General features: G+C 41.2%; 1 protein-coding gene across 1 annotated transcript in view; it reads right to left on the bottom strand.

Moving 5' to 3' along the window:
* dyrk4 (dual-specificity tyrosine-(Y)-phosphorylation regulated kinase 4) overlaps window positions 1–23496 on the bottom strand; it is a gene marked incomplete at its 5' end in the record, with an annotated part of 71884 nt that overhangs the window by 11395 nt on the left and 36993 nt on the right. The window contains 5 exons of the mRNA XM_080736382.1: window positions 1464–1604; window positions 4878–5014; window positions 11219–11382; window positions 12947–13100; window positions 13524–13685. Of these exons, the coding sequence (XP_080592508.1) occupies window positions 1464–1604; window positions 4878–5014; window positions 11219–11382; window positions 12947–13100; window positions 13524–13685 (758 nt within the window). The remainder of the gene's footprint in view (window positions 1–1463; window positions 1605–4877; window positions 5015–11218; window positions 11383–12946; window positions 13101–13523; window positions 13686–23496) is intronic.

Here is a 23496-nt window from a genome sequence, read left to right as displayed (position 1 = left end):
TTCTTCATTTTTCAACTAACAAAAAAGACATTAAAGATGAATAATTCATTCAAAAATACATAATTTATTACATTTTGCACAGCTGCCGATTAGTTTGCTACTAAAAGACAAAAAATAAATACATTTTTCTGACTGCATACTGATTAAAGAATAGCTATGCATTTGTCAGGCTAAAGGGTAACAGTACTCTTTTCAAATGGGTAATTTAAAAATAAATATTCGAGTCATAGTCTTTGTTCTTGACCCTATATTTCTGCACGATATTAAGACAAATTCCAACGATTAGTTACCGATTCGATTACGATTACTAAATTAGTTGGCAACTGATTGAACAATCGATTTGATTACGATTAATCGATTAACCGTTGCAGCCCTATTGTAGATCGGCTATTTTCAAATAGACTAAATTTATATAGGGCTGAAGTGGTTAAAGGTGAGGTAAGTGATTTAATTTAATTCAAATAATAACAAAATAGGTCTATGTTCTGATAGTAGTACTATTTACTAGAGTGTTTGGTCCATATTTGGACTTCAGCCTTATCCCCTGCGAGGAGGAAAAAGCAGTTTCAGTTGCTCCACCAAAACTGTTGGCTGACAGGTTTTCCTCCAATCAGGAGAGTGGGGCCTTCCTCCAATCATGGTCAAGTGGGGACCGAAACTGAAACTTAAGTGAAATCACTTATACCTTTAATGTATGTTTTGTAATAATAATCAAAATCTACAGCTAAAGCTTTCAAATAAATGTAGTGGAGTACAATATGTGTATCTGAGATGTAGTGGAGTAGAAGCGAAATGATTGGAAATTGGAAATACTCCAGTAAAGTACAAATACCTCATAATCTTACTTAAGTACAGTACTTAAAGTTATACCATGTAACCTTTTTTATAAAACAAATCTTAAAATTGTCCTAACTGTTAAATCGCTAAAGTTTTAGAACCCCCACTCCGTTATTTTCAGCTTCTGAAGCCTTCTCTTTATATGTTTTCTACTTAGCCGTGACAGGGGCGGGTTTCGCGGCAAAATTACGTCATCACACTACCGGCCAATCACAGCGAGGGTTATACACTGCCGGCCAATCACAGCGCATCTTGAAGTGGGGTCGCCATATTTGTAGTCGCCCATGTGTCTCTATACTTAAAAGGTAATCTCGCCTACCAGGCAGGGGGAAGGAGTCCGTTTCTCCGGAATGCCTGAACGCACAGGAACCAGGGACCCCTCTAAAGATAGCTCTCGGCGAGGTGGAGGCAGACGCGGGGTGTGAAGGTACGAAAAACGGCCGAAAGACGCGGACGCGACCGCGGTTTGCTATAGGGCTAATGACCACTAGTTGAGCATCTTACACAGTATAGCTTTAAGTAAATGTACTTAGTTACTTTACACCACTGCAATTATATATCAACTTCATTAGTAGTTACTTTGTGTCAGACTTTGCTTTTTCATAACAGTGTGTGTGTACTCTCACCCGAGGAGCTCGAAGGAGATGCAGAGGTGGTTGCGGAAGTAGAAGTACTCTTTCATGTGGATGACGTTGTGCAGGTTGTCCTTGTCTTTCCTCTTCACCGCGTCTAGAATCTTCAGCTCCACAAGGGCTTGGTGATGAAACCTGCAGGCGGAATAAATAAGACAATATTATAGATGGGACGATATGCCTTAAAGGAGTAGTTCACCCCCAAAATGACTTTTTTCCCATTGATTACTCATGCCATGGAGAGTAGAGTTCAATAGTATTTTTTGGTTTTTGTCACATTCCTAAGACAAAAATTTGATTTGAGTAAATTTACCCCCATTGATTCCTGATGGTGACCCGTTTCGAAACGGGTCACCATCCGAAATGAATGGGGGTACATTTATTGTTATCACATTTATGTCTTAGGAATGTGACAAAAAACTAAAAATATTATTGAACTCTACTCTCCATGGCATGAGTAATCAATAGAAAAAAAGTCATTTTGGGGGTGAACTACTCCTTTAATACCGTTTATCGTGATAAAAAAACACTCACGATAATCGTATCGTGGAGATTTCGTTTATCGTGATATCGTCCTCCGTGGGATCAATTCACCAGCTTTTATTTGCCGAGCTGCATGTCAGGTACCATTTAAACCTTCTATAAATGGTAAACGGTACTTATAATATACATACGTACACATACTTCATACTAGGGCATTCACCAAATATTAGAATATTCGAATATTTGAATATCAAAGTCACTATTGGACGTTGTTCACCGAAGTCGAATATTCGCTTATTATTATTATTTTTTTATTGTTTTCTCTTTAAAAAATATATAGTTTATAAAGCTTGGCTAGATAGGAAGTCATAAGAATGAGTTGTCAATGCCCCTGGTGGATGAATTTGTTAATGCTCTATACCAGGGCTTCTCAAACCTTTTTAGGCCATGACCCCCAAAATAAACATATTTAAACTGGGGACCCCCACCCTGACAAGCACTTAGAATTGTATGTATTACATTTAAACTCGGTTCCGCAGATAAATATTGTGAAAATAGCAGATCTACATGCTCACAACGCATCGCAACGCGAGGCGTTGTGAGCATGTAGATCGGCTATTTTCACAATGTTTGCCTCTTGCTGACTTAATATTTGACAGTTTGACCAGTCCTGTCGAATATTCGACTATTCGAATACTTTGAGGTCGAATAATTTGAATACTAAAAATCACTATTCGTGAATGCCCTAACATACAGTATTTCTAATAACAGATATACTGTACTGTAGGAGTCCTGTTCTTCCAGAAATAATAAATAATATAATAAATAATACTGCTCCAATGCGACGCTGCCAGCGTTATCTTGTCATGATGATCTATAGAATGGTCCCACTTTGCCCCGCTGAGGTGACTTATGTTTGTCATGAATCTGTTGGATTGACGCGTTCAACAACATGTGGTGTTTGCATCGGGACCTCCGTGTTACGCTGCAGTCATGTAGCAGTAAAAACGTCCAAATCAAAATTCTTGATGGTGATGCGCTCTGACAGGAAACATTACACTGACACGTTCATGCTAAAAATACGATGTATGCCTAGGGACTAGTGATGATGAGACATATTTTCCTGTGAGAAACAAGATCTCAAGACAGTGAGAGGCGGATGAGAGTTAAGGGTGCAACAGTTGATTGAACCAATCGATTTAATCAATTATTTAAAAAAAGATATCGATAATCGATATACTGTCATAAAACGTGGGAGGGAAGAGGACAGGTAAGCCAACACCCCGAGGTGCCAACTTGTCTTTCTATCCATCTAAATCAGGATCTCACCGTTCTGGCATAAACAATGAAAAACGATCACATGTGAGGCATGTGTGAAAATCCCAGGACGGGGTCGGAGTAGCCCCATGTTAGCACGCAAACGGCTAGTCGCGGTCTTATGTGACCGTCGTCAGGTAGCAGTCACACGCTGTAAACTCCGTCAGGTAGCAGTCACACGCTGTAAACTCCGTCAGGTAGCAGTCACACGCTGTAAACTCCGTCAGGTAGCAGTCACACGCTGTAAACTCCGTCAGGTAGCAGTCACACGCTGTAAACTCCGTCAGGTAGCAGTCACACGCTGTAAAATCCTCAGAGCTAATCTAACTCTGAGAGCGTCTAAGTGGAACCAAATGGACCTTCCCATAGAGAGCACCACAGACCCTAGACTTCTTTAAAACAGGCCTAAAAACCTTTTTATCCAGGAAGGCCTTTTTGTGCTAAATTATCAGCTATTTTGTATTTTTTCATTGTTTGTTTCTGCGCTTGTAAAACCTTGCTAATGTTATATATTATTTTGATTATTGATTATGTACTTACTAAATGTTATCTTATTGTTGATTATGTAATTTTGCTTTGCAATGTATGTAGCACTCTGAGATTCTTTGAATGAAAAGTGCATTAAAAATAAAATGTATTATGGCGACAGCGATAGGTTGCAGTTTAGTATGAGAAATCTTGTCTCTTGTCTCCATCCAAGGTTTTTTATGGTCTATGGGTTTGACGTTCTGACATCACGCTCTGACATCGCTGTGATATCAGGGGAACCACACTAGCAGAATCCCTTTTATGCCCATATACAGTATGGAGATCCTGTTATCACTATTAAGCCCATATCTAACAGGACTTCATATGGAAATGCCCATATATCCACATCAGCCACATACCACACTAACAGAATCCATATATGGCGAAGACACATGGCAAAGACAGCCCATATCTGTGTGGCTGGTTCCACAGACAGGGATCTCCATATATGGGCATGAAAGAGATTGTATGTACCGGTATGATGTCAGATGTCATAGACGTCATAGGACTTTCACATAACAAATAACTGAGTAAGCATGTTTGGGGTCTCTCCATGTACAGTACATGGATCTCCATATATATGGGTATCAGGGGTCTCCATATATGGGTAACTGCTCCGATATAACTGGCCAGATGGCCAAGACATGGCGCGACCTCGCCCTTGTCGCCTTTAGGCGTCTTACTGGTTATTATGAAAATCCCCTGAAACACCTTCAAGCGTTGTCACCCTGGCGGGTCCTTGGACCATTATAGTGAGCCTGTAGATCTACTTGTGTTTGTGAAAGTGAAAGTGGTAAAAGGTATTAACAAGAGATTGTGACTTGACTAAATAATAACTATATTGGATCCATTGAAATACTTTTTCCACTTTCTGAAAAGCAACCGTTTTGAACATACAAGGTTTCCGCCTGACACTGATATAATGCAAAGTCCCCCCGGCTTCCAAGTTCCAATCACCAACTGCGCCAATAAAACCTTTTCATAGCAGCCATTTTGACAGATAAACACAGCTGAAGGTAATAGCGTGGATTTCGGGTGCGACACACCCACTCTCTCTTCAGGGAATTCATAGACACATACCTCTTTTTATTGCGTATCATCTTGATGGCAACCATCTCGTTGGTCTTATGATCCCGACACTTCAGCACCTGACCAAAGGAGCCTTTCCCGATGACCTCCAGAACCTCGTACCTGAAGCCGATGTGGTCGTGCAGCACCTGCACACAACAACAACAACAACAACACACAGCATGTGGAGGTGTAAGCACACTGTTTATGGTTCGTTAATCATAATGCATTTGGCTACAGGTTAGGTTTTGCTGTAGTTTCAGACATGAAATATACGGCACTTTCCATGAAACCTGTTATGATGTATTGTTGATATGTGCAAAAAACCCAAGACAGGTCGTTTTTTAAAGAAGGATACCAGTGGTGTCAGTTCAGTTATAGCTAAGGTATGGCAACATGACTGGTTCCTTCGCGCGCAAGACACCAGTCATGTTGCCATACCTTAGCAACAGGCATGATACAGTACATTTATTTTAAGAAGTACATTCAATTTTTCCCCCGTTTCTACGTTTTTTTGGGGCTGGATATGGCAGCCTGGAATGGTTGTTCAAGTGCAGCTTAACTTGGCATGTTAGTAAACGTGCCACAATTAACAATAATGCAAGTGCAGCTGACCTGGGAATATACCATTTTGTCAAGTGACCATTTTGTTAAATTTTGCATTTGTAGTTATTTTACTGTAATTTAAGAACATAATAACCAGAACAGATAGACAAAGAGACATTCATGGATTTATATTTAAAAGTAACTTTTATTTCCCCCCCCTGGACCCAGGGTATGGCAGCTGCATACCCCTGCCATACCCAATTGACGCCCCTGAAGGATACCCCTGGAGAAAATGTATGTGCCCTGATATAAAATGCCACGACCCTCTCCATGACTGTAAAAGAAAAATCAATGAACCTCCCCAAGAGATAAAAGAAAAAAGATTTACCCTCCCTAGTGGTGTCACAATATGTTGTGCTACGATACATTTTCATTCAGTGCCAATGACGTCTTTGACGTCTTTTGTGTTTTTTGTATAGATTTTTTCTTTTTTTCTTTTTTTTTTCATTTAAAAAAAATGCAAAAAAAAAATCAAAAATCATGGGTGGCACATGAACCTTGGAGCCATTTTGGCATTTGGCACAGAAAGAGTTAAAATGTGACAATGCGTATATTCTTAAATATTTTTTATATTTTAAAATGTTGTCATCACACAAATCTTAAGCACCCATGCTTTATAGGTTTCTTCTCCCGTTCTCCAAGTAAAGGAAAATGAGAAGAATAGTTCTTCACCCATATTCTCCATTAGAGCTGGCTGAGGTCGTTCTCGGTTAAGGCTGCCAGTTCCCACCTGATGTTGTGTGGGAGTTCTGACTGCTCCAGATCGTACTGAATAACTGCTAGCTTGCATAATGTCTTAAGACTAGGACTCAAGTCTAAGATGAACAGGACACTGGGTTTGTCTCTGTATCCTCTGAAGAGGATGATACGATCTCCCACCATGCAACAGGACATATAGCACGTTGGATCCGGTCCTTTCCCCTTGGGCTCAACCTTCTTCCAGGAGAAGGTCTCTGGATTACATTTCCACAGATCGTTGAAATTCTGCTTCAAATGACTAGTGTAGCCACCAAATATGTACAGCTCTCCATTGTAGGTAAAGGCTGAGTGACTACGGTGTCCTTCTGGAATAATCTGTGCAGAACTGCTCAGCCAGCAGTTGGTCTCTGAGTCAAACACTCTGAGGTTCGGGTAGCCCCCAAATACAAACATCTTTGTCCCGATGACGGTGACAGAGTGAGAAAATGAAGCAGATGATGGAGTGCCTGTGGTGTCAATTAAAGACCAGACCATTGTGGTGGTGTCCAACTTGCAGATGTCAGTAATATATCCAGTCTGCAGGTTGTATCCTCCATAGACATACATGACCTTCCCCAAGACACAGGCTGAGTGGCTCCTCCTCCCCTCTGGAACTGTCCCAGAAACACTGGGCCTTAACCATCTGTGAGTGTCAACATCATATCCATAAACAATGTTGGATTCCTGCCCCGAATCGTAAATGAACATGGCCTCCCTTACACGAAAATTCGCTACACCCCCCCAGAGGTAGACAGTATCTTCTATGAGCACAGCCGTGTGTAGTGCACAGTTGGAAGGAACCTCAGGGGGAAGTTCTTCTCTTCCAGTTGTCACAGGAGGCAACTGAATCCAACGCAAAGACACTGTGTTGAAGATGTGCACATAAATCTGGTCCCTGTCATTCGGGTCACAGTACCCTCCAAAGGAGTACAGATTGTGTCCAACTGTTACAGCAGCATCGTAGAATCTCTTTGGTCCTCTGTTCAGATGCAAGGTCCAGCACCACATGTTTCACAACAACAACGCAGACAAAAGTGAAGTCTTAAAGTCTCTAAAACAATGCCGTGCTGTTCCACACGCCAACATTACTGTACGCTAACATTATATTGGTACAGAGACATACATAACTCCTTGTTTGGGCAAAACTATCATCATATTGATGACATCAGTGTTGAACTACATATTTGTCTAAGACAGGGATCGGATGTACTCTGATTTAATCTCATATGCTGCATGGAAGGCGTGTGTGAGGTTATTATAGGGAACTTTAGACATGTCCATCTGTCACTCAATGAGCAGTGTCAAAGGTCTTGTGCACGGCACGCTGCCAGCAGGGAAAATAACTGAAATATATCAACGACAATTACTTATTATTATTATTATTTTTTTGCTGTTGACATTTATGGGAGTTTTTACTGTATGGTGTTTGAGATTAAATCAATGTAAGCTTTCCAAATCACAAGAATCATTAATTATGTGTCACTATCAGTTTAGAGCACAGAAGTGTGTGTGTGTGTGTGTGTGTGTGTGTGTGTGTGTGTGTGTGTGTGTGTGTGTGTGTGTGTGTGTGTGTGTGTGTGTGTGTGTGTGTGTGTGTGTGCGTGCGTGCGTGTGCGTGCGTGTGTGCGTGCGTGCGTGCGTTTGTGTGTGAAAGCGAGAGAGAGAAGTTCCTTCATCTAAATATAACCATAACATTGATGACCTTTTTATATTTACTAGATGTTCAGGCCATTACATTTACACCTGTAGATTTTAAAATGTTTTTCAAGTGGTTTCCATAAACCCGCTACTATTACTTGTTTGTGATGCCATACCATCCACCCACCCACGTGCCAGTTTTAATGTAAGATACCATAATGAAACTGAAGTGTGTGCATGAAAGTAAATCTTTCCTTGGGCACATCATCATAATTAGCAAAACCCACAGCCACAACACCAGAGGGAGCGCAAACAACGATCTGGTAACACAAACCCATAAGACAAATATGGGTAAATTCTCTTTCTACAACACTGCCACCCAAGAGTGGAATTCCTTGACCCCCCTTCCCTTAAAATATCTCGCTGGCTTCCTTCAGGACTGAAATAACAACTGAGTAACAATGTATTTTATTCTCCTTTGAGCTCAGATCCTACAGCTAAGTTTTCTCAAGAAATACAGTATTTTCTAACGACAGCTTTGGAGGCTAAATTAATTTCTAAAAACGAATATGACTTTATGTTTCAGAAACATCCTGTGCGACCAATTTTTTATACTCTTCCTAAAATACATAACACCCTTGTGGAACCCATTCCTGGGCGACCCATAGTAGCTGGTACTCAATCATTGACTGAACCTTTGTCTAAATTTATTGATTTACATATAAAGAATATGGTATTCAAGCTTCCTTCCTTTGTGAAAGACACTACCGACTTTTTAAACAAACTGGAATCTGTTAAGGATACTAATAAGCTAGATTTTCTATGTACTATGGACGTGACAAGCCTTTATACAAACGTGCCTCATAGAGAAGGCCTTGAAGCCTTGTCGTATTTTTTAAGCCAGAGAGAGACCCAAACTCCCCCTACTGACTTTTTAGTGGAACTGACTCAACTGGTGTTGAACAAGAATTATTTTAAATTTGAAAACTCATATTATCTACAGAGACAAGGCGTTAGCATGGGCAGCCCATGTTCTCCTAACTACGCTAACTTATTTATGGGTAAATTTGAACAAGATTTTGTTTATAATAACAACCCTTTCCTTTCCTGGCTGAAATGTTGGTACAGATATATTGATGATGTGTTTTTCATTTTCTCTGGGTCAGTTCAACAGTTGGAGGAGTTCAAAGTATATATCAACTCCAGAATGGAGTCCATAGCATTTACTCTAGAATACAGCAGAGAGTCGGTAGCTTTCCTGGATGTGTTGGTACACAGAGACGAAAATTAGTTGAGCACTTCAGTCTACAGAAAGCAGACTGACAGAAATAATTACTTACATTTTTCAAGTTATCACCCTTCGGGGTTAAAGCGAAGTCTACCTTATAGCCAGTTACTGAGAATTTAAAAGGATCTGCAGCTCAGATCAAGCCTTTGAAAGGCAAGCAAGTGATCTATGTGAACGGTTTAAAACCAAAGGGTACAGTGACGAACTTCTAAACATGAATGTAGAAAAGGCTAGAGTTAAAGATAGAGCCAACTTGTTGGCCCCGAAGCCAGCCAAAAGAGGTGGGTCTAAGATGGTTTTATCCACAACCTTTTCCCCTTTATGTGTCCACATTAAGAATGCTGTGAAGAAACACTGGCATGTCCTTTCTAGTGACCCGACTGTCGGGCATGTGTTCAAGGAGCCCCCCATTTTTGCACACAAACGTGCTAAAAATGTCAGGGACACCCTTGTTAGAGCAGACGTTTATGTCCCCCCTAAACATTTTATGTCAGATTTAACTACGGGAAATTTCCCATGCCACAATTGTGTGCACTGTAACGCAATGATCAAAAGTGATCACATATTACACCCACATTCTGGAAAGAAATATGACATCAAAAGTATCATTACCTGTAAAACTAAATGTGTGGTATACATGCTGAAATGCCCGTGTGGCTTGTGTTATGTGGGAAAAACGAAGAGAGAACTTAAAATCCGAATCTCTGAACACAAAAGTAATATTAGAAATAAAGATGAGAAATCGCCGGTGGCGAGACATTTTAATGCAGTGGGGCATAAAATTTGCGATCTAAGGTTCCAGGGTATTGAGCTTGTAAAACCCCTTAAAAGAGGAGGTGATCGAGAAAAACTACTCTTACAAAGAGAAGCCTGGTGGATTCATAACCTGCAAACGGAACACCCAAAAGGGTTAAATGAAGATTTATTACTGGGATGTTTCCTATGACGTTATTTACTATTTTACTATTTTGTCTATTTACTATTTAATATTTACTATTTACTATTACTATTGTTGTTCTGTGGTTTACACAACAAGAAAACAGAGCTTCTCGTTGTATTGGAGTTATTTGTTGCTTCAACAACACTACGGTGTTGATACTAGTTGTTGTTAAACACTCTACTGTTGTACTACTTTAGAAAAGTCTGAGTCTGTCTTTTATATTGGGGTCTGGGACCTGCACAGACTATGATTTTCTTTAACAGTAACTTTTCTAAACTGTTGAAAAATGTATTTGATACTGGTTTTATTATTGTTTTTTTATTTTATTTTGTTCTTGGAATGTGAAAAATGTAAAAATGTAAAAATGTAAAAAAGAAGTGATCTAAACGGATGTTGTATGTCGCTCGGACCGTTTTGTGTGATGCACCCAGGTCCCCTTTATAAGTGACACTGACACTAGTTAACCTCAGATACACGCTGAGGAAGACCCACCCGGGTCGAAACGTTCGTTTGTCGCTGCTGCTGGGGCATCTTGAAAATAAAAAAGAAAGATTTCATTCTAAAGTGAGTGCTGGCATCTCCTTTCTAAGTTCATTCGTTCCTTCAAAACTACCCTGAAAATGCACCTTTCAGGAGGCCAGAAGCGGAGGTAGTTATCACTTCTCCCATAGACAGCCCAGAAGTGAGCACCCACCCCTTACCTTACCCCCACCCCATTTTTCCCCCCTACTCCGAGATAATTTACTGTAGAATTATTTGTGGGACACTTCCGGAAAACAGCAGACATACAAGCTCACGTCGCGTCGCAGATGCAACCATTGTGAGCTTGTACAGTAGATCATTCTCGGCTCAGTCGGCTGCAATGTCGGAAACTGCCGCACACCTTCTGCGCAATGCAAGATGGGATGTTGGAAACTTGTGGATAGTGTTTTATAATTGCGATGATATTTGAATTTTTTTTGTTGCTATTTTTTATGTCTATGGATTGAAAACCAACGTAAAAAAGACTGTAAAGGGCTTATTTGGGGTGTTCCTTTTAGGCAGGGTGTTTAAACTGTAGGCTACTCGTATTTGTGTTTGTTTGTTTTGACTATACTTGTACTGTTCTTCATTTTCTAATAAAATCAATCAATCCATCATTACCCTGACGTAGCTGCCGTGCTCGTCATCGTATCCCGCGTTCTGCGGCGCACTGAGGGAGCCCTCGATCTTCTGTGCCCCCAGACCCATGAACCACACCTCCGAGTAGTCCATGATCTCCTCATGCTCGAACTCTGACAGCTGATCCTGGAAGTTGTTCAGGGCTTCTGCAAAGAGTCGTCGGAAACAGAGGGGGAGAGGAGAGGGTCAATCACTGGCAAGTCATTGGTGTCGGGCAGAAACCTTGAATCTCTGTAATTTCAAAGTTGTGTGTTTTTTTCCCCATAAATGAATGGTTAGTTATATTACAGTTTCACACAAAAGTAGAAAGAATAGCCGATCTACAAGCTCACACCACGTCTCACGATGTGAGCTTTACATTGTCTATTTAATTTTTTGACTGAGAGTTTTATAAATATTTAAAGGACAACTTTGTTTTTTTACAACAAGGGTTCATATTTTAGATTGTAATTAGAGAAAATAAAAAGTGAGTGTTAAAATGTTTTCATTTGCTTTGTTCTATTGTTTTATCGTGTTTACCGTGCTAAAATGTGGGGCATGCGTACGCATGGGGGCATGCGTACAAGTGGCTAAATATGTCTTTTTAGACACAATAAGCCAGCAGTTTCTTTATTGCTATTTACAGTAACACTTCTAGCCCCCATAAGTCACATTCAACCATGAAAGGTTGCGTTGTATCTTGGGAATGGGCTTATTCTGTGTAAAATGACATATTTAGCCACGTGTACGCATGCCCCCAATCACTGAAATAAGAATTTAAATTCTAAAACAATAGAAAGAAAATGAAATAATTTTAACACTCATCTTTTATATTCTTTAATTACAATCTAAAATATGAACCCTTGTTGTAAAAAACTAAAGTTGTCCTTTAAGCAATGAAAATTATTAACAAGAGCTATGAAATGTTTGTATTGACGTTGAGAATCAAATAAAAAGAGCTTTATAATAATAATAACTAAATAATACAGCCTGAAAAGTAACCTTTTGGAACATTTCTGTTTTCCACCCAACAGAAACAATATGTGAATACATTCCTTTTGTGTGTATTTTCCTTAGCATTTACAGCTTAACATTATTTAGAACGTTTGAAAATGTTAACACCCCATAATGACATTCCAAAAATAGGGACACAAGGTTTTGAGAGGTCATGGAACATATGGTTGTAGACAAGAGAACACGTGTGTGTGTGTGTGTGTGTGTGTGTGTGTGTGTGTATAACACGTGTGTGTCACGTATCAGATGTACTGTAAACAGATGGGCGTGGGTTGAGATGCACACATTATCAACGCCCATTTAGCACCGATCTAAAATTAGATTACTGCAAAAAAAAAAAAAAAGAGGTTACATGTGAATGCTAAGGCATTGGTTCTCAAAGTGGGGACCAGGGCTTGGGGGCTTAGTTAATTTAACGTCACAATCATTTGAACCACTTTAGCCATATTTTAAATGTATATACGATATACAAGCTCATAGCAGTAGCACGTCAAAAAGTGACGTGCTATGAGCTTGAAGAACATTTGTGCAAATATATTTGCAAAAGAATTTGCAAAAACTTTTTGGCACAAAAATATTTTTGAGATGGGGGTCCACGGCCAAATGCATATCATTTTGTTGGTACTTGACATGAAAACCACTGTGCTAAGCTGAGGGGTGGCAACTGTCATCCCCAAATGAGACCCCTGTGAGGTCTTTCCTTGTCCTGTTCTGTACCTGTGGGGGACATGGGACCCCTCTGTCCTTCTGTTGTCTTGTCTTTGTCCAGCTTGTTGCTCAGAGACTTGGTTTTGCTGAGGGAGTTGGAGACGTTCTCCATGGCGGTGCCGAAGCGCATCCCGAACGGCTGGGTGGGCTTCGGCTTCTCCTCCTGTCCAGGTAAACACACACGGGTCAGGACCATTTTGTCACTGTCGGGCAGAAACCTCGCATCTCCAAGTTTCAAATGTGTACGTTTTTTTTTTTGGTAAAGCAAATACCTGCTTCATCACACAAGACTTTCGCACAAGACTAGTGAAAATAGCAGATCTTACAAGCACACAATGCCTCGCGATTCGTATTAATGATGCATTATACTTCAGGAGTGTTCCCACCAAAAGATTAAATATTTGTTTGAGCTGCATGTTTACATACAAAGTCTATGCAAAGACGGCACTTTTATTTGGGAAATTGTCTTGAAATAATAATATAATGTTAATAATTGTGTGTAGGAAACGTAAAAAATGAATATTTTCTCAGGACCCATAAAAACCATGACCCCCATTATTTGCGATCGGCTGCTCTAAAGCCTTACCCCGTATGACTGGTAGTTGTTGTGAAGCCCTCCCTTGTTGGCGATGTGGGGCAGGATGGTGTCGGACGGCTGATGTGGAGCTTTGGCATTGCTGACCATCAGCTGGACCACCGGGGGCTCGATCTGAGGCAGGGTCCCGCTTCCCAAACCAGGAGCAAACTTCTGCAACCCAGACACAGAGGAAGGCATGATTTCATTATTGTCGGGGCAGGAAGTGTTTCTTTCGTACATTAACGCCCCTAATTCATCGTACCACAGTGTCACACAAATGCATCAAAAGTAGCAGATCCGCAAGCTCGAAAAGCGGCCTTGAAGCGCCACGTTTTGCTATTTTTGAATATGAAAAGTAACAGTTTTGGATTTTCCACCCGACAGAGATGATTTATGAATTAACCATCTGAACCCTAGCATCCATATTATTCAACTCATTGTGAACTTGCAGATCAGCAATTTTCCGCAAAAGGGGTTTTATTTTAGTGTGGAGCAGGGGTTCTCAATTTTTTTGGGGGGGGGGGGGGCTCTACACCAGTGGTTCTCTACCTTTTCAGGCCACAACCCACAAAAGAATCATATTTGAACTAGGGACCACCCCGACGAGCACTAACAGTTGAGGCATTACATTTTATATAACATTATAATATTCTATTGTGAAAATAGCAACACCTCGCGTTGCGAGACGTTGTGAACATGTAGATCTGCTATTTTCAAAATTTCTTCCTCTAATATTTGTCAATTTGGCCAATGTTTAACATTTTAGAGGTATTAAAACGTCCTTAAATTGTCACTTTAGAAATGTGCACATTGGCTACCTCTACAAACTTAAACTTTATGTTGGTTTGCTTACTTTTGAGCGAGAAAACAATGTGGCACGTGAAGTTAATCATCTGGGGATCCCACCAAAATAATTTGGGGACCCCCCTGGGGGTCCAGACCCACAGGTTGAGAACCACTCTTTTAGAGCAGCAGTATACACTCCAAGCAGAAGCATGACACTGCTACCAGTGAATAGAGCAGGTGAGGTGAGTGGATTTCACGGGCAGATCCCGTGTGATAATGGACAAAACCAATCCCGTGTGATAATGGACAAAACCAGAGTGCGTGAGAACCCTGGCAACTCCCACTGGCAGCGCTCCAAATCCAGAGGTTGTCTTGTCTGTCTCCCCCTGTTTCTGTTTCTAAGCAAGATCAAGTGGCAGTAAATTGCTCTGAATACGATACAACGCCACACACCCAATAACACGCTGGTAGCTTAGCCAGTTAGTGTCTACATCCGTGGTGGAAAGTCACGTTTACTCAAGTACTGTAAATTCTTCTTTGGTACTTTATGCTTCTGCTCCACTACATCTGAAAGGCAAATATTGTCAAAATATTTCTACTCCACTACTACAATTATTTGAAAACTTTAGTTGCAAGATACTTTGTAGATTTAGATTATTATTGCAAAATGTATATCTTAAATTAACCAATTAAAGGAGTAATTCACCCCCAAAATGACTTTTTTTCTGTCGATTACTCATTCCATGGAGACTTGAATTCATGGATCTTTTCTTTTTTTCTTTTCTTTTTTGGCATTCCTAATAATTTGAGGAGACTCTTTGTTTCTCCATAGGGAACAAAGCATGCTCTTTGTGTCTCCATAGGGAACCAATGCTGGTCATCAAATTATTGGCTTAGGAATGTGACAAAAACTAAAAGATATCCATGCATTTAAAGTCTCCATTGGGTGAGTAATCAATAGAAAAATAGTGATGTTTTGGTTGTACTATCCCTTTAAGCCCTGTTTTACACCTTGCCGATCTGCAAGCTCCCAACGCGTCATGAAGTGACACGTTGTGAGCTTGTTGATCAGTGATCTTTTTACTTGTGAGAGTATTGTCGACATTGTGGTGTTTTGCTACTTTAATGCGTGACCTTATGTGGAATTCCGATCAGGATCCCCACCCACCTACATACTGTACACACACACACACACACACACACACACACACACACACACACACACACACACACACACACACACACACACACACACACACACACACACACACACACACAGTATTATATAATAAGAGCAGAAATGCAGCTCTATTATTAGCCACGCTAAAATGTGAGCACAATCGTGTCTTTATTTAAACCCTGCCTGCAGTAGCATGTGCACATGCCAGTATCTCCTTCCATTCGCCTGCAGCCTCTCATGGTGCGCTAGCGCACAGCACTCACTGTTTCTCAACCCTACATAAGTGGTTCTCAAAATGGGGTTCGGCGGAGACCCCCCAGGGGTCCTTCTTGCGGTGGTTTCCAAGGGGTCCCCAGCAATTTATATGTTGGCTATTCAAAAATTGCAGATCTACAAGCTCACAGCGCATCACTTTGTGCCGCACTGGAAGCATGTATATCTCCTATTTTAGCTTTTTTTGGGAGGGAAAGTATCAAAAATGTTTGGAAACGTTTTAGTAATTTACCATTCTTTTACACAAATCTTCTCTTCTGGGGGTCCCAAATATCTAAATTTGGCTTCCTTGACATTAAAAGGTTTGAAAACAACTACACTACATCAGCGGTTCTCTACCTGTGGGTCAGGACCCCCAGGGGGGGGTCCCCAAATTATTTTGGGAGGTCCCCAGATGATTAACTTAATGTGCAACATTGTTTTCTCACTCAACAGTAAACAAACCAACATCAAGTTTAAGTGTATAGAGGCGAGGGTTTATGCAAAATTGACAAAAGTGACAATTTAAGGACTTTTAATACCTCTAAAATGACAAATTAAACATGGGCCAAATTGTCAAATATTAGAGGCAGAAATTGTGAAAATAGCCGGTCTACATGCTCACAAGTGAGCATGTAGACCGGCTATTTTTGTATATCGGCTATTCTCACAATAGAACCGTGTTATACAAAATGCAATGCTTCAACTCTAATTATTTTGTGCGTCGCGGCCTGAAACCACTGCACTACATGGCCACATGTCCAGTTTAGACCGGCGGAACAGGAGGCTCAGGTGACCTATAAGGACCCCCCGCCCTGGCCACGGCCAGAGACTGGAATTACTGATCAGGGTGACAGTGAAAGGAGAACAAAAGCCCCCAAAAGCCAGACCTGACAGAGTCTGTCACTGGCAGCCTCTGTGTGGGGGGGAGATGAATGGACACTGGACAGCCATGGACAGCCTGCCTTTCTCCGCCTGCCATTCCGCTTGTTCCCGGGAGCACGATTACACGTGTACCGCCGGCCCGCGAGCTGCGGCGCTGCTAACGACGGGGCGAAATTAGACCTCTGTATGTCCTGAGCCCAGGTTCACCGGTCATTGGAAATCCTGAAGGCGTATTATACTGTATGTGTGTCAAGATGAATACTGTTATACCGTTTGTTTTTGTGGTCCCTATTTTGGGTCTGTATTTTTGGAGCGGTGCTAACCGCTCCTACATCTGGCTTTGGCTGTTTGTCCCAGGTCTGTCCGAACTGTCATTGGTCAAAAGTGTTTGTTTGTATGGCACCATAGACTGTATAAAAGATATGGACAAAGCGAAGCCATTGGTTTCTATGCAGCGCAAATGACACAATATGGGTCCTTGTCATGGGTGTTGCCATCATAGATTGAAATGCAACCAAGTGGAGGCTATTGGCTGCCAACGGTCACGTGCAACCGCAGGGATACATGGGAGAATGTGGTCGGAGCCTCCCGAAATACAGCACACGAAGAAGAACACAGCCGGCTGGTATCAGTTTAGTTGGCCACGCCCCCCACAACTTTATCATCAATTTTAACATAAATGGGACCTTATTTTCACAAAACGCATATCATCGTGTTTGAAAGGCAATTTTTAACTAGCGATAGGAACCATAAAGTATTCATGAAAATGTTAATTAAGGTTAGAACACGAAAGGGGAAAATGAATGGGATCCAATGGAGAACAATTCTTTTTGCAACCGGCAACAGCACAACTAGCGGCCAATCATAGGAAGTTTTAGTTCCGTATTGGGCTCATTTTAAATCGGCGGAACTCTCCCCCTGTATGGCACATAGGCCAAGCTTCACGTGGTGTGATTTTTGACAGGTGCTCCTGGAAGGAGTTAAGCTCCAACAACTGTCTTTGTCCGGGCTCTGAAGGGTGGACAACATCGGGCCTACATCTGGCCTACATCGGGCCTACATCTTGCCTTCACATTGGCCAAGCTTCCTGGGATGTTTAACTCATTTGCTGCGATGGCCGTGAATCCCGTGAAAATCCCGCTGTACGTCCCTGCCACGCCCGTGAATCCCGCCAATGTGCTTTTAAATTATGTAATGCTAAATTAGACTCTCCCACAGCTCCTCAAAAAGTTTTAGCCTTCTATCTTATAAGGAAACCAAAATATCACACATCAAAGTGAGTGTGTTTGAAAACAAGAGTGTAATAAATGTATAAATCTCAATAAAATCAACAGAGAAGGAACAGTGCTGGCAACCGCTGCAGCCTCCAGCACACAGAATGCGTCTTTTTTTTTCCAGGCTCTTTTTTTTTTTTTTTTTTTTTTTTTTTTCCCTCACTCCAACATGCATCCATTCACACACACCCCCATTCCAACACCAATGCCCTTGCCCTACAATGGAAGTGTTGCCAGAAGTCAATCTGAATGGCACCATGTAGGAAGCCCCCCAAGCGGAGGCTAGCCAGCCTAGCCTATAGCAACAACTAAACAGTTCAGCTCGATGAGACCGTTCTTCATAAATCAAACAAAATCCCGTGACATTTTCACTTCAAAAACCATAATCTGCTATGGGCCTCCACAACCCACAGCTTCATAACCCCACACACCACACTATTGTCCAGATTTGCAGCCAACTAGAGAGAGTTGGAAGCATCTCTGCCTCATGACTGCCTGAACCAAAATAAACCATCACAACAAATAGATAACACATCTGCACCTCACCTCACGTCAGCGGGGGTCCCCTCGACTACATCCCGATCACAAGGCACTGCTCGCGGCAGAGTATATGTCCCCCCGTGTCCTGGACTCCTGGTCAAGCAACCATGTCGTGTCCGGAGGCTGATTTGACCACAAACAACATCTCTATTCGCGTCGGTAAAACTTATAAGACATCCTCGTCGAGCGTTAGCCTTGTCTTCTCCGTGTCTGCACGCTAACAGATGGATCCCACCGGGAACAGTGGAGTAAGCAATCGCGACGATTCATTGAAAGTAAGTTGCTTTGTTTTCATCCAAAGTTTCTGTGCTTCCCGTGTCGGTGTCCCGTTCCCTGCACGCAACGTGCAGACTGAAAAGAAAGTGAATATCGATCCATCGTGGCGCTCCTGCATCTCCCCCTGAGTGTGATCAGCTGCAGCATGTGTATCGCACACAGCATTGTAATGTTGTAATGCGTTCTTCTTGATGTGATCAATAACTCTATGCTTGTGATCCGTTCTAATATCCGGTTATTTACACAATCACATACATAAACGTTTCCGCATCCGGTATAGAAACGGACCTGATCAGCAACTACATATGGCAACTGTACAGGGGCGTCAATTGGGTATGGCAGGGGTATGCAGCTGCCATGCCTTGGCTACAGGGGGAAATAATAAAATGTACTTTTCATTGTGCCTGTTGCTAAGGTATGGCAACATGTCATGTTGCCATACCTTACCTTTTTCTGAACTGACGCCACTGCAACTGCACACTAACGGATCCCAACAGATTCAATTCGGTGGAGCTTTATTGACATGAGAAAACGCAAGTGGTTTGTACTCGCCAAAGCAAGTGTCACAAATAAAATAAAAACATTTGAAAATGGGTAACATAATACAGTTGGAGGGGGTACCATTCCCACCTGCTTAGCAATATATATTTATATATATATATATAGATCTGCTATTATGTACATGTATGTGTATAGCCTACAGTATAGTTAGTGTGAGTGTGTGTGTGTGTGTGTGTGTGTGTGTGTGTGTGTGTGTGTGTGTGTGTGCGTGTGCGTGTGTGTGCATGTGTGTGTGAGGAGGTACTGCAGACCATCGTGGGCCAGTCCAATATAAAAAGCGTATTTCTCTTTGTGTGAAGTAAGACGCCCTAAGGGCAAGATGTGGCCTATTACAGCACTATTACACAATTCCAGTTATACACAATTACACTTATTACACTAGTACACTCATCTGATAAGTGCCTGAAGCCATAAAGACAGATATCAAGTGAGTTATTTCCTTGAAAAGAGAACATTCACAAAAACTTAAATAACTCCTTTTCATTTGATTTTCAAGCTCGGAAAATCAAAAAACAAGGTTTTTGAAATGGCTATAACTATAGAATGGTACATCGTAAATGCAAGATTATATTTTTTTCGTGAAACTACAGCTTGTCCTCTTCCATTTCCAGTAATGTATGACATGGTCGTGCAAACACAGAATTTAGGAAAAATCTAAATATAAAAAAAAATATTCATTATACAAAATGGCAGTAAAGCCATACAGTGCAATGTTAAAATGGCAGCAAATGAGTTAATGAAATGAACTCAAACTAGGCATCACTCACTTCACACTGGGTGTGATTTAATTTCTTTCTAAAATCGGAAAAGTAGCAGATCTCCAAGCTCCCAATGTGTCACATCATAAAACACTGTGAGATTATTGTAGATCTGAAATGTTCGCCGTTTTTTCCAAAGGGATTAAAGTGGTTAAAGAATGAATTTCTATTGCATTCCAATACCAGAAGTAAATTAATTCAGAGCGACATAAGCAATTCATGGGATCTTCTCCTCAAAGATAATCCATACTATATCAGGCACACTGAACTGTACTGTACACTGCACTGTATGCCTGCTACGGAATGACAGAATTAGCCTTTCAGGTTTTTTCTTTTTGCATTCAGGATATATATAAAAAAATATATAAAAAAAACATGAACCCATGTGAGTCTGCAGTTAGCTCTGATATTTCATCTCACGTGTAAAGGCCACATGCATGATCTGCCTGCATGCTCCATGATGCATAGAGATAGGGCTAAATATAGTCTGCCGCACCTGCCACAACAGGCACAAATGTTGTGGTGTGTATAGTAGACACCTGGGGGGTACAGTGCTTAGGTAAGAGGTTCTAGTGAGATGTAACACAACGCAACACTACACTACAGAACCTGCCTGTGTGTTCATTAAAATCAGAAGCGTAATTTCAGAAAGAAATAGGGGGTGGGAAAAACGTCTCTGCCCCACTACTAAAATAGCGAAAATAGTGGATCTACGTGCTCTAAACGTGTCGCTTGCCGACGTGTTGAGAGCTTGTAGATTCACTATTTTTGCTATTTGTTTGGAGGCGAAAAGAGAAAATGGCAATAGCCATCCCCTGATGCCCCAAATGGTTAAATGGTTCAGGTAAGATCCAGGTTGTTGTTGTTTAACGCTGGGTATTATTGTCCAAAGGAGATGCCCATATCTATCAATATATTAAGTTTATATTTACTTTTACAAAAAAAAAATTCTTATAATTTTTATCCCACGATTTTGTAACCCATTTTCACCCAGTGCCAATTGCCTATGTAATCCTGGACTCTGCTCTCCCTCTGCCACGCCTGGGGAGACAACGGACTGACCTCTATGCATGAGAAGGGTGGGCGCTGATGACGCGGAGGGAGGAACACGCCCCCAGTGCCCACAGCATCCCCCGGTGGGAATCGAAACCAGGACCTTCTAGCTGTGAGGCGAAGCGCTAACCACTGCGCCACCGTGCCCCCACTTTTACACATTAATGTAAATGTTGCACGTTATGCCAATTCCTGAACACTCCACACATTTCTGTGTAGACACTGCTGCTGCCACTGCCAGTGAGGAGCCCCCACCGGGAGGACATAGCGCCTCCATCCTACTCCTCCCATGCATTCATCCCCCCTGCTGCTGATAGCTGCCTCCCCAGCCCGTAGAAGTAACTAACACAGCGTCAAAGATCACATTCCCTGCCTTGCGGTGTTGATTTCGTTGACTAAAACTATGACGAAAAATGATCGTCGACTGCAGGGCAGGAATTTCAGGGAGGCCATGAAGGCCATGGCCGCCATTGCCCCTCAGTTTGGCCTTGTGCCCCTCAATACAATGGCATGACCTGAGGCCACTGTGGCCTTAATGCCCCAGGTGACTGTACCACTTTCTCCTTTCTGTCTCTTTCTTGTCAATATGTAGACACCAGTTCCTCTTTCTTCTCATGTAGACAACAGTGTCTTCCGTTGAGATTCTCAGCTCTATCCCTTATCGCTATAAACTTCTTTGCCTTTGTTCTCTTTACTATTTTGAAAAACATTTTAAAATACTTCAAATAGCCGATTTACATAGGCACGCTGTGAGCTTGGAACCAGGTTGGATGTGTAAATGACGTCAAACTTTGCAGCTTTATTAACACTGACATTAAGCAAAAGAATACTGACCGGTGGATGATGTCAATGTGACAATTCTTCTCACTGTCTCTAATTATCTTGTGTGCTTTGTAAAGTTCAAAGCCATCATTTGGAAAAAGTAGAAAGTGAAGAAGGTATCCTTACCTTCTTCACTAAGACAAAAGTTCAGAAATGGCCATAGAAATAATAACAATAATTACACTTGACTTTTAAAGCAATTTTGAAAAATGGGTTATGAATTGCTCCATCTACGCCTTCTCCTTCTCAGCTTTCGTACTTACTATCTTTTTTTTCTTCTTTTTTTTTTCACTTCAGTCTACATTTCAAAATCATCCTTCACCCTTAAATTCAATGAATTAAACTTTGTTTTATTTGATGGCCTTCCTGCCCTAGCATTTGGCCTTTGTGCCCTAAAAGAATTGACACCACCAAAGGCCAAATGGCCGTGCCCCTAAAACGATGAAATTCTAGGCCTGGTCGACTGTGTTTTTTTCACTGACAAAAACGAAATAAAAACGAAATAAAAACTAAGCTGTGATGCCTAAAACTAAGACTAAATATATTAACAATTTCGTCAACAAAATAAAAACTAGAGTTAGCGAGGGGAGAAGAGAGTCATTTTATGTTTGGTTGCTCTCAGGTGTTGCGTGCTGAAAATAGCCGTAGATCTGCTATTTTCAGCACGCAATCAAGTGTAAAATCAGTCATTACGATGCCATCAAGGCTTGCCAAAATACATTTCAGTTGACTAAATCAACTGTAGATTTAGTCGCCTAAAATCTTATGATATTTAGTCGACTAAAATTAGACTAAAACTAAAACTTTTCAGGTGACTAAATTATGACTAAAACTAAATCAAAATTTGCTGTCAAAAACAACACTGCTGCCTCGGTTCCTTCCCGGCCAATGAGCTCTTATCTATGCTCAAACAGGCCGGATGCATCACACAGGGTTCCAACCTCTAGACTCAGAGTTGGTGCCACTCCAACCCATTAAAACACGAGGCCAATTCTGCAAATGCCTTCGACATCAGTAGTTCTCACGCTTTGAAGATTTTACAAACAGTTTTGAATGGCCAATGCAAAAATCTAAAATGACACAGAAGATTTTTCAATCACATTTACAATCAAGGATGTTTCACATTGACCAATAGTGAACCAAATGAATGAGGAGATCGCACCAAAAGAGTGGGTATACTCTCCTTTTACCCAAGGTGGCCAGTGCTGTAAATTAACAGCACATTGTGATAAAAAGAATCTCAGAAACAATGACATAAACCACAATACAAAAAAACAAAACAAAAAAAAAACACTATATTTTCCAAGGTTTTCACTCAACTTAAAGTGATGTATTTTTTGTAATAAAACAGTCAAACAGTTAATTTCTTAAGTAGAAGTACAGTATGGGCCAGTACTGTTTGCAAAGTCACTTGACTCCTGCTGCAGCTAATGTTTGCTTCATTATGGCTCCACACTGAAGGGACAGTGGGAATGTGTTTGACTGAAGGAATGTATTGTTCTGCATGACCAACAAAGCAGAATAAGCTGTTCTCTGGCCAAATCACGCTATAGGGGAGATAGGGACTGAAAGAGGAAGTGCAATAAGTAATTGAC

This window comes from Nannobrachium achirus, assembly GCF_963921795.1.
Source record: "Nannobrachium achirus genome assembly, chromosome: 11".
Lineage (NCBI taxonomy): Eukaryota > Metazoa > Chordata > Actinopteri > Myctophiformes > Myctophidae > Nannobrachium > Nannobrachium achirus.
The sequence above is the reverse complement of the archived record's forward strand: the minus strand, read 5'-3'. Positions and strand labels throughout refer to the sequence as shown.